Raw genomic sequence first — 12,237 nt, forward strand, 5'->3', positions numbered from 1 at the left:
ACACAGAATCAAGCATGATGTGCTCTTGAACCTGATGATAGCACGGATAGCACGGAAAGAGGTTGCAACAGCTGCTGCATCTATAAATATCTTCTAGTCATCTACTTTGGTAAGCTAAGAATATTTCTAAACTAAATTTGTATTATAAACCTGCATATTACTATTTATTACTATACTTTAAGTTAGTATGGATGAGAAAAGTATTAGCATTGCCAAAGAACTGACAACTAGTTGAAGACAGCATTCTTAAAAAAATAAAAAATAATAATAATAATAAAAATATTCCTGTTGTCACTCTATGTTTCTCTAGCTTTTGTTTTGGTCACAGATGGACAACCAGACATTCAGATACAGCATACTCTTAGTGGAAGGACTGAATATTACAACTCAATCCAGCTATTTCGCATTTGTCATCCTTTTGATGGCTTACATATTTATAATGGTATCTAACCTTTGGATTTTGATTCAGATCTCCGCAGAAAAAGGCTTACACCAGCCCATGTACATTATTTACTGCAACTTGCCACTCAAAGATGTTATAGGAACAACTGTTATTGTGCCTCGTTTGTTGAGGGATCTTGTAACAAACCCATCTGAACGTTACATCACATATGTGGAGTGTGTTTTTCAAGCTTTTTTTATACATATGAATGGGACAGCATGTCACACTATTCTAATGATTATGGCCTTCGACAGATATGTGGCCATATGCAATCCACTGCGTTACACTGCTGTAATGAGCAATAATTTGGTGGTTAAATTGTCAGCTGGAGCTTGGGGTACTGCATTAGTGATGGTGGGAATTTTGATCACCCTCAGTGTGCGCCTGTCTCACTGCAGATCTGTGATTCAAAACCACGTTTGCGATAATGCTTCACTATTTAAACTTTCTTGTGAAAATACAGTGATAAATAATGTATATGGATTAACTTTTACTGTTGTTTTATTAGTCTCTTCAATGGGAAGTGTAGTACTAACTTATCTCAGAATTGCAATTGTATGCTTAACCAGCAAGAACAAAGCAACAAACAAAAAAGCCATAAAAACATGCTGCACTCACTTGACACTTTACTCAGTTATGTTAGTCTCTGGATTTGTTGCAATTTTTCTCCACCGTTTTTCTGAATACTCTGACAATAGAAGAATAGCAAGTATAGTTTTCAGTGTGGTGCCACCAGGATTGAATCCCATAATATATGGTTTACAAGTCAAGGAAATTAGACAGAATTTGTTCAAGTTTTTAAGTTAATTCTATGTGATTTTTGATTTCATATTAACGAACAAAGAGATTTTTGTTGCAATTGGTGACTTCTGATGGTAAAAAAAATATTTATGTTAACATTTGAGCATTGCTTATGTTTATCTGCTTGTGTAAAATTAATACCACTGAGAGAATGTCCAATATAGTTCAATATAATAATATAGCGAATATTATTCATATAGGGCAAAAAGCTTCATTAGCAAGTAGAAACTAATCCAAGGCTACTTAGACTGTATACATTTTATTAAACACATATTTACAGCTAAGTTGTTATTTGCAATATCTCAATGAAGAGTTTGAGGTATATTTAAAAAGCACTAGTAAAGTAGAAAATCAACAAATAACAGTACTGTAAAGCAAACAACAAATGTAGTTTAAGCTTTTCTATCTCTGCTACGTACATTGGGAACAAGAAAGGTGTAATTCAGTAACATGCAATTCTTTAGTTCAGCTTCTACACCATACTGCTAAAGAATGTATTAATTTATGATATAATCACAGTAATGACATAAGCAGCAACGTTGCATTTTAAATGGGAAATATATGACAATCTACATTTCTCTTACATTGTGAAACATAATTTGTGTGAATAACCTAAAACATAATTGGTATATGGTATATCAGCTCACATCTTTGCGATAAAAGTAATGGAACTGTGAAACAGTGTATGTGTAATAATTATAATTGTAACTTCTGAACAGGAATTTAAACGAGGAATTAAAAGTTTAACCCTACAAGTCTTTCAGTCAGACAAATTAATTAAATTAGATGACCACAGGCTTGGGAAGATTGTCAGGAAAAGACGATTCAAGAACTTCGGAGAGCTTCACAAGGAGTGGACTGAACTTCAACTTCATTTTATTTGTATAGCACATTTATACACAACTTTGTTGCCCAAAAAGCTTCACAGTGTAAAATAAAAACAGAATAAAACAAGAAATAGTTAAAAAGCCAAGCTAAACAGATAAGTCTTCAGCTGAGACCTTCCACCGATGGAGCTTGTCAAATATAAAGAGGGAGATTGTTCCACAGTTTTGGGCCTGTCACTGAGAAAGCACGATCCCCTTTTGACTTCTTTTTGGACTGAGGAAAAACTAGCAACAGTTGATTTGACGATCTTAAATACCTAACTGAAATGTAGGGCTCTATAAGATTGGAAATATAGTTTGGAGACAAATTATGTAAAGCTTTAAAAACAACCAGTAAAATCTTGAAATCAATCCTAAACGTGACTGGTAACCTGTGAAGAGAACGCAGCACCGGAGTGATGTGCTCTCTTTTTTTGGTGCCCGTCAGAAGTCTAGCTGCAGCATTCTGTACAAGCTGCAGACGTGACAGTTGTCGGTGGCTGATCCCTACATAGAGGGAGTTACAGTAGTCTAGTCACGAAGAAATAAATGCATGAACAACGGTCTCCAAGTCATTAAAACTAAGAAAAGGTTAAGCTTAGCAATAAATTTAAGATGATAAATGCATTTTCGCAGAGGTGAGCAATGTAGTCTAAGTTATTTCAAATACTATTTTAACATGTATAAGTAATGTAGTATTTCTCGTTTACTAAACACATCCTAGAAAAGCTGACTATCGGAATGGCATGTTTTAAGAGAAGAGACAAGAAATGGGCAAAAAAACTGGAGCAATTGAAAGATCCAGAAGCCACAATCTCTCCTTCCAATGCGACAACCAGCCCAGTGCCTCCCATGTCAACCCCTGGCTTTTCTCCGGCCAACCATCCCAGCACATCTACATTTACATTTAATCATTTAGCAGATACTTTTATCCAAAGTAACTTACAAATGAGAACAACAGAAGCAATCAGATCATCAAGAAAGCAACAACAACATTTTACAAGTGCCATGACAAGTCTCAGTTAGTCTAGTACAGAACACACAGCCAGGTTTTTTTTCTTTTTTTTTCTTGATGGGAAGAATTGCAAGTATATATTTAAGTGTTGTGCCACCGGGATTGAATCCCATAATATATGTTATACAAGTCAAGGAAATAAGAGTTTGGGGAGAGTTTGAGGTATATTAAAAAAGCACTAGTAAAGTAGAAAAACAAAACAAATAACAAATAACAATATTGTAAAGCAAACAACAAATGTAGTTTAAGCATTTCTAATCTCTATGTACATGCATAGGGAACAAGAAAGGTGTTAGTAATTCAGGAACGTGTTACGACCAGCTCGTATCAAGCCGCAACACAAAAGAGGGATCAAGCAGAAACGTTTGAATCAAAAACAGGTTTTATTGAATTAAACATAATCAACCAATAATTATAAACCTAAGTCTAAGGGTAAGGGAAAACAAAATCTTGATGCCGCATGTGTAAGAAAACCCAAATTTGAGAGTTTCCCCATAGAGTGCCTGTCCCTAATAAGGCACAGCACTCTTATATACTCTATATACTCTAGCTAATTATCAGTTAGCATAAGGAAAACCAATCAGGAGCTCTCACGAACTGGACCAATAGCATCAGGTGACTCAGGTTCATCCAAAAGGAAGTTCTCTAAAGAACCAAAAAAAATAAATAAAAAAAGTATGGATGCAAAACAATCATTTAAATGTGAATGGACAATAACTTTAATACTCTTCTCCATAAATCTCACTCCATTTTTCTCCTGAAATCCTGGGCCCTAGGACATCAGAAAGAAATAAAGGAGAAAGAAGATAGAGAGAGAAGAGATACCAGACACTACTGGGATAGCTTACATACGCGAGAGAGCATCAGCAATTCTGTTATACTTGCCACCTATTTGTTTAATCTGTAAATGGAAAGGTTGAAGAAAAAGGCTCCATCTCATTATTCTCTGATTCTTACCGTGCATTTGATCTCAGAAAGTCAACGGATAATGCTCAGTGTATGCTGTATTAGGACCACATACAGACTTCAAATAGACCTCGAAATGTTGAATTGCTAAAAATAAGGGCTAATGCTTATTTTTCCACCATAGAATAAACTTGCTGGTGATGATTGATTTTTTTAGAAAAATAACTGACTGGATGTTCAATTTCATTACAATCTTCTTGTAAGAGAACAGTGCCAGCACCATAAGCACTGGCATCAAATGGAAGAATAGAAAATGCTTCTCAAAATTAGGAGAAGCCAACAGCGGAGCATTTGCCAATAAAGATTTGGCATTCTCAAAGAAACACTGACATTGATCTGACCACTAAAAGGGTTTCTTAGGGCTTAACAAATTGGTTAGAGGGGCAACTTCACTTGCAAAATTATGACAAAACCCTCTGTAGTAACCCACCATCCCAAGAAATCGTCGTAACTCCCGATGGGTATCCGGTTTGGGAAAACTACAGATTGCAATTACTTTAGCATGAATCAGCTTCACACAACACCCTGCCAACCACCTTTCCTAAGTATGTCACAGTGGCCTTTCCAAAGTTGCACTTGGCAAGGTTGAAAGTTAAATTGCCTTTGGCTAGACAAAGAGCTCTCTAATTTGATCAAGATGTTCAGAACAAGAAGAACTATACAGAACAACATCATCCAGGTAAGCCTTGCAACCTATCATCCCAGACAGCACATGATTTATCAACCGCTGGAATGTAGCAGGAGCATTTTGGACCCCAAAAGGCATAACAGTGTACTGAAGGAACCTATCTGGTGTAACAAAAGCAGATAGTTTTATAGCACGAGATGTCAAAGGCGCTTGCCAATAACCTTTCAAGAGGTCAAATTTGCTAACGAATTGTGCAGAGCCAACAGGGTCCACACAGTCATCGATTCTTGGTAGAAGGTAACATTCAGGTTTTGTCAGAGAATTGAGCTTCTTGTAATCGATGCAAAAACTATACGTATTCGTATAAGGGTTACTTATTAAAATAAATGGGGAGCTCCAAGAAAGTTATGATCAAGTAAATAATCAACTTCTCTCTGAAGTAACTTCCTATTTCATAGGGTTGACATGATATGAATGTTGTTTCAGTGGCTGTTCAGTATCAACATCAATATCATGCTCAACGACAGAAGTTCGAGTAGGAACATCAGAAAAGACAGAGTGAAACAAGCTTACCAGCTCAATTATATCAGCCTTCTCTGACTGAGACAGGTGAGACAAATGGTGAACCAAGTTAACAAGAACTTCAGAATTATTCAACCGTCCTTCTACTTCTCCTCAAGAAGGACCTTTCATCTCTGCTAGATTGTCATCCATCTCTACAGATGTTTCTGAAAAACTTGGATCTGCAGTTTCAGTAGCTGTCACAACATCAACAGACAGAGAAGGAACAGGAGTCACATAAGATTTTAGTAAATTAACATGACACACCTGTATTTTCTTTCAATGATCGGGTGTATTTAACAAATAATTGTTCAGGAAACACTTCACAATCCTATAAGGTCCAGCAAACCTAGCCTGGAAAGGAGTAGTCAAAACAGGTAACAACATGAGTACTTGATCACCGGTTTGAAAACGTCTGGACTTTACTTTGCGATCAAATAACCTCTGCATCTTTCCCTGAGACTTGGTAACATGTAACGTATTCTAACACATTACAGTGAGTAAATATGCATGTCCAGCCAAATGTAGTCAAATGTGCAAAAGGGGTTGTAACAGCAACAATAGGCTGTAAAGGAGCTAATGGATCCTTTTGATTAGGCTTTCCTGTCATTTGACAAGTATTGCAGGATCATATATAGTTAATCACATCTCGCTTACACCTAGGCTAATAAAATTTCCTTAGGACTCTATCATAGTTCTTTCGTACCCCCATATGACCAGCCATGCCCTGATGTGATAGTTGTAGGAGGTCTTGACGGGACTTAAGTGGAACCACAATTTGGATCCTAGGATCGAGTGAAAAGTCAAAGCTTGTAGGTTGTTGTCTATAAAGCAATCCATCTTGAAGAAAATAGAAGGGAGATTACGTCTTGTTTTCTCCTTCACGAGCTAAGGAGAACAATTCTTGAAGAGTATCATCTGCCTGCTGTGCTTTGATAAGATCATCTCGAGTCACACTACAGAGCGGAGATAAAGAACCAGATATGTTCACAGGGTCATCACAGATACATGGACATTCTGACACGGAATCAGGCTTATCAGTCTTATGGTCATCAACAGCATGTGATGCATGCACAGGGATCACATCTTCCACATCCGTACACACAGTACTTACTTCTGTCTGAAAGGAATTTTCAGAAACAATAAAAGGTGTCACAAAGAATGTTTTCAGTTTCATCTGGCATTCTTTTCTTAGCCATTGCTCGAGTTATTGCACATGCAGGGTATAAATTTGAACATTGAGAAGATCCATCCAATGTCTCAAGAGCAGAAACCACTGTAGGTGGAACACCAGAATTTGACTTTTCCCCAAAATTTCCCCTGCCTTAATCATTGCAAAGTATGAAAGTGACAACTGAGATGGGAAGCATAGCACAAACTCCAACTAACTCCTCACCTGACATGAGTTTAGAATCAAGATGAATGCGTTGTAGAGGAACTTCCATGAATCCCATCTCAAGTCCTCTTACCAGTACATGTTTTCGTGTATCAGAATGTTCAGAAAAGGGCAAAAGTCCTTCCAACAAAAAGGATTGCCCCGCCCCAGTTTCTCGTAGGATGCGTACAGGCAGTCTTATTTGAGTTAGGCAAAGCCACGGCCCCTTCAGTGATGAGTTGGCAAAGTCAACACCATTTTTAACACTCTCCATCTCAGTAATATCTACCCATTCAATCGGTTTATTAAAATCGAGCAGGAGTATGATTCACATTCAATGTAGAAATTAAAGCGACAGGTTTATCACCTTTCTCTTTATTTTTGAGAGCAATACAGTCTGAAATTTTATATCCTGACGTCTTACAATAGAAACAAACCATCTCACCTTTCATACGTGTAACTGAAATATTAACAGCAAAATTTTACTACGTATTCTATCGTGAAACAATCTTTTTAGGTTTAATCGGAATGCTCAACTTATATCTGCTCGAATCATTGAAGTGAGCAAATTTGATGAGTAAGGACAAATTCATCTGCCATAAGAGCAGCATCTGACATTTTACTCACTATATGCTCATTTAGATCCATAGCAACAGCATTTGGAACACATTTTTTGAACTACTCTAAAAGAATCAGTTCTCTAAGCTGTTCCTTGGTGGTTACTTTTACCGAGGTACACCAGTGGTCAAACAAATTTTGGTTGCACTTTATTTTACAGTATGTCTACTTACATGTACTTATAGTGTACTTACAGTGTATTTACCTAAGACAGTTATGGTAATACAAGGTAACTAAATGGGGTAGGGTTAGGTTTAGGGGTAGGTTCAGGGTTAGTACCTAGTGTGATGTTCCCAGGGGCTGGTGTACTTTATTATTTTGTCCAGTAGGTGTCTCTGGGTAACACTTTTTGGGTCTCCAGGTTAATTGCTGTGTCACAGGTGTGGAGAATTGGTTGATTAACCATGCGGCTGATAAGATGCTGGTTTTCTCCCCATCGAGAGGGACAATTGGGCTTGGTCTCTGCTGGTCTCGCTGCTGGGTGGACATGCTGACTTTTCGCTCTCTCCAGTCCAGGGCTTGATGTTGTTGTTCTTGTGTTTGTATAATTCTTTTTTCTTTACCTTAATTATAGTTATGTCTGTTTTTATTGATTAAATATTAAAAGTTTCAAATTTGATTATATGTTTGCCCTCCCCATTCATGTAGCTGCCCCTTGAGCCAAGGGGTTGTAACACTAGTTATTACATAGTTATTGTAATTACTATAATAAGTACATAGTATGTACATGGGGAACAGGACTGTAAAATAAAGTGCTACCCAAATTTTCTTTCTCTCTAGCAAACTCAAGATATGTACCGTTTTCAGCCCTAAAATGACTTCTAAATCTCTGGTGGTATGCTTCAGGTGCCAGTTCATAAGCCTGCAAAATAGCAGACTTAACAATTTCAAAATCACCATTTTATTCATAGTCAGCGCATAGTCAACACTGAATAAACTTCCTGGGCTCTTCCTACTAAAACACATTGCATCAGCAAGGTCCGTTATTCATTTGGCCATTTCAAAGACTCTGCAACACACTCAAAATGTTGGAAATACTTTTCTACTTCCTTCTCCACAAACAGCGGCACTAAACTAATGTTTTTGTAAATGTGACCCGTCACGGATACCAGTGACACAAGTCGGCAGCACAACTTTCGAGCAAAATGAGAAAGAAGCGTTTTTTTTTTTTTTCAAAATTGGTGATTTTCGTTTTTATTTTGCAGAATCTGTTAGTTGATATCACAAAGAAGCCTCTCCGTGTTTGAGATAGCAGTATTGGTATATTTAAAAGTGTACATTTTGAGGTTGAAATCAGGTTGTTTGTCGGAGATTCTAGCACGCAGTAGGGGCGTTTCATGTCTGTCTGTATTTCCATACTGGATAAGCCGGATCTTGTTTCTTTTGTTATTTTCCCCGCCCTCCGAGGGAAGCGTGGCTACTTAAGCCCCTTTCACACTGCCATTCCGGCAAATACAGGGGTAAAGTGTTCCTGTAATTGTTCCCTGGTCGCTAGATTTGGCACTTTCACACTGCCAGTGATGACCCGGTATATGTGCGTGCTTTCACACACAACCCTTGAAGATCCCGTAACGACACGTGACATCAGCGCGTGACGTGTAATGTACGAGTCGACAACGCTTGGCACGTTATACTTTAACTGATGCAAGCAAACAATCTCTGCGTCAGCGCGGAAAGTGAGGAACTAACTGATCTCTGCTTCATTACAGTTTGCACATATGTTTTCGTTGCGAATGTTGATCTTCCTTCAAAACAGCCGGTAAAAAAGTCGCGCGATAACGCGCGTCATCATTTCGATACGGAATTAGATCTGGCTTTTGTTCACACAGTGCTCGTTCCGGATCGATTACCGCAATGTTACTATGTCCCCGACCCGGGTTCGATTAGGTAATCAATTCCGGGACGTGGTTGCTTTCACACAGAAGGCGACCAGGCAATGTTACGGGAATATTGCGGGTCCGACGTGCAGTGTGAAAGGGGCTTTAGTATGCAGCGCTCTGGCCGGCTGTAGCTGATATCAAAATTCAGTGAAGATGTACACCGCAAAGATGAACGTAGACGAGCTGAACCGTGGCCGTTACACCGAAAATGTTTTGAAGTACTTCTTCGACAAGCCGGATGCTTATAAACAAGCGCTCACTGATTCTGATGACGATCTGAGCGACGATGAAAGTGGCATAATAAGACTGTAATATCCCTAATCTACAACTGAGCGAAGATGATGACGAGGAAGAATGTATTGGACTGGCGTCAGACGAGTTGGATGATAACTTTTCCTACGTAACGTTTAACAAAAAAATATTGGAAAAATATATATTTGGGAGTCTTAGACCTTTCCAACAATATATAGTTTGTCAAGATTAGATTAGATTTAATTGTAATATAGTGAAGTAAATATAGGCGTCCCACAGAGGGGACAGGGTGACAGTTAACAGGTTAAAAAAAAGTCCTAATGCTACACAATGAAATCAATTCACCAAGTTTTATGTAGAAAACCAGCAAATAACAAATAAAATTAGCATCAATATGTACTTTTTGTTTACATAAACATTAAAATAATAACATTAAAAATGATGGCCACATTTGAAAGATTAAAGATTTTTTATAAAAAGATAAAACTCACATATTTCAGCCTCTAAATCATTTTTATAAAAGTCAAAAAAGATAAATTACTGACATTTACAATGCCCATTCTCCTTTATTATTAATAGTATGCGGTCCGATTTTTCCCGTTGTGTCTGTCGTTGCTATCACCTTTATTTATATAGTGCTTTAAACAAAATACATTGCGTCAAAGCACTGAACAACATTCATTTGGAAAACAGTGTCTCAATAATGCAAAATGATAGTTAAAGGCAGTTCATCATTGAATTCAGTTATGTCATCTCTGTTCAGTTGAAATAGTGTCTGTTTTTATTTGCAATCAAGTCAATGATAACACTGTAGATGAAGTGACCCCAACTAAGCAAGCCAGAGGCGACAGCGGCAAGGAACCGAAACTCCATCGGTGACAGAATGGAGAAAAAAACCTTGGGAGAGACCAGGCTCAGTTGTGGGGTCAGTTCTCCTCTGACCAGACGAAAACCAGTAGTTCAATTCCAGGCTGCAGCAAAGTCAGATTGTGCAGAAGAATCATCTGTTTCCTGTGGTCTTGTCCTGGTGCTCCTCTGAGACAAGGTCTTTACAGGGGATCTGTATCTGGGGCTCTAGTTGTCCTGGTCTCCACTGTCTTTCAGGGCAGTAGAGGTCCTTTCTAGGTGCTGATCCACCATCTGGTCTGGATACGTACTGGATCCGGGTGACTGCAGTGACCCTCTGATCTGGACACAGACTGGATCTCGTGGCCACGGTGACCTCGGAACAAGAAAGAAACAGACAAATATTAGCGTAGATGCCATTCTTCTAATGATAGAATGTTATGTTATGTGTATGCCAGGTTAAAGAGATGGGTCTTTAATCTAGATTTAAACTGCAAGAGTGTGTCTGCCTCCCGAACAATATTAGGTAGGTTATTCAAGAGTTTAGGCGCCAAATAGGAAAAGGAGCTCATTCAAATACTGAGGTGCTAAACCATTCAGGGCTTTATAAGTAATAAGCAATATTTTAAAATCTATACGATGTTTGATAGGGAGCCAGTGCAGTGTGGACAGGACCGGGCTAATATGGTCATACTTCCTGGTTCTAGTAAGAACTCTTGCTGCTGCATTGGACTAGCTGTAGTTTGTTTACCAAGCGTGCAGAACAACCACCCAATAAAGCATTACAATAGTCTAACCTTGAAGTCAAAAATGCATGGATTAACATTTCTGCATTTGACATTGAGAGCATAGGCCGTAATTTAGATATATTTTTGAGATGGAAAAATGCAGTTTTACAAATGCTGTTGCTATGCAGGGGGTATGGCTTATCTAAATTAGATGTAAATGAGCCCCATTGTCACTCGCAGCAGTGAGAACTGCACAATCTTTAAAGGCTATGTTCTGCTTTTTGAGCTTTTTTGAGTGCCTACCTTCAAAAGGCCACAACTTCTCCAAATATTGAATCTGCTTACTTTTAGATGGAAAAGCGGCTTAAAACTAGTATAACAAAATCGCTTTAGCAAGCAATCCAGTGTATCTTCTTCTTTGGAAAGCGTAAAATAATTTTACAGTGCATTTTCGCAGAGGTGAGCAATGTAGTCCAAGTTATTTGAAATACTATTTTGAACATGTATAAGTAAAATAGTATTTCTCGTTTACTAAACACATCCTAGAAAAGTCGGAATGGCATGTTTTAAGAGGAGAGACAAGAAATGGGCGAAAAACTGGAGCAAATGAAAGACCCAGAAGCCACAATCTCTCCTTCCATTGCGATGACCAGCCCAGTACTTCCCATGTCAACCCCTGGCTTTTCTCCGTCCAACCATCCCAGCACATCTACATTTACATTAACATTTAATCATTTAGCAGGCAGTTTTTTTTTATTTTTTATTATTCTATTAATTGAACTTTTACAATAACCAGATAAAGATATAGGAGAATCCTGAAAAAATGCATATACTTTTTTATACCCCTTCCCACCCCCTAGAAGAAAAAAAAGTAAATAACAATAATAAATTAAGATAAAAATTATAATAATAAAATAAATTAAAATGTAGCTAAACCAAATAGAACATAAAAAACACAATACCTACTGTAATACAAAGAATGTCAAGCATTATCACAAAAAATAATAACATCTTAATCCTTAATTTGGCATTCTAGAAGTACAGTTATATTCAGAAAAATAAATAATAAAGGGATTCCAGATCTCAGAAAACATACCAGTGTTACCCTTTAACGTATAACAATTTTTTTCCAAATGAATGAAACTCATGACATCTCTCAACCAGTCATCGAAAGATGGAGGGAGTTTTTGTTTCCTCAGCAGGAGAATGCTCCGTCTGGCTAATAATGACTTCTGACGAAAGTACAAAATGTGCTACCA

The 12,237-nt window shown here is 37.7% G+C and overlaps 1 protein-coding gene across 1 annotated transcript; it reads left to right on the forward strand.

The window, feature by feature from the left end:
* The first annotated feature begins 328 nt into the window (after positions 1-328).
* LOC113099326 (olfactory receptor 7C1-like) lies at positions 329-10,808 on the forward strand. The gene is made up of 2 exons (XM_026264344.1): positions 329-1,236; positions 10,781-10,808. Exons 1-2 carry the CDS (start codon positions 329-331, stop codon positions 10,806-10,808), a joined length of 936 nt encoding a protein of 311 aa, XP_026120129.1.
* The last annotated feature ends 1,429 nt before the right edge of the window (positions 10,809-12,237 follow it).

The sequence above is a fragment of the Carassius auratus genome, unplaced genomic scaffold (genome assembly GCF_003368295.1).
Source record: "Carassius auratus strain Wakin unplaced genomic scaffold, ASM336829v1 scaf_tig00216901, whole genome shotgun sequence".
NCBI classification, from domain to species: domain Eukaryota; kingdom Metazoa; phylum Chordata; class Actinopteri; order Cypriniformes; family Cyprinidae; genus Carassius; species Carassius auratus.

What these genes read in the sequence shown, in the direction of transcription:
- LOC113099326 (XM_026264344.1), top strand. Translation starts at nt 329, where the DNA reads ATGGACAACCAGACATTCAGATACAGCATACTCTTAGTGGAAGGACTG. An exon ending in ATTAGACAGAATTTGTTCAA is followed by an intron (nt 1,237 to 10,780) that starts GTTTTTAAGTTA and finishes AATATTAGGTAG; the next exon opens with GTTATTCAAGAGTTTAGGCG.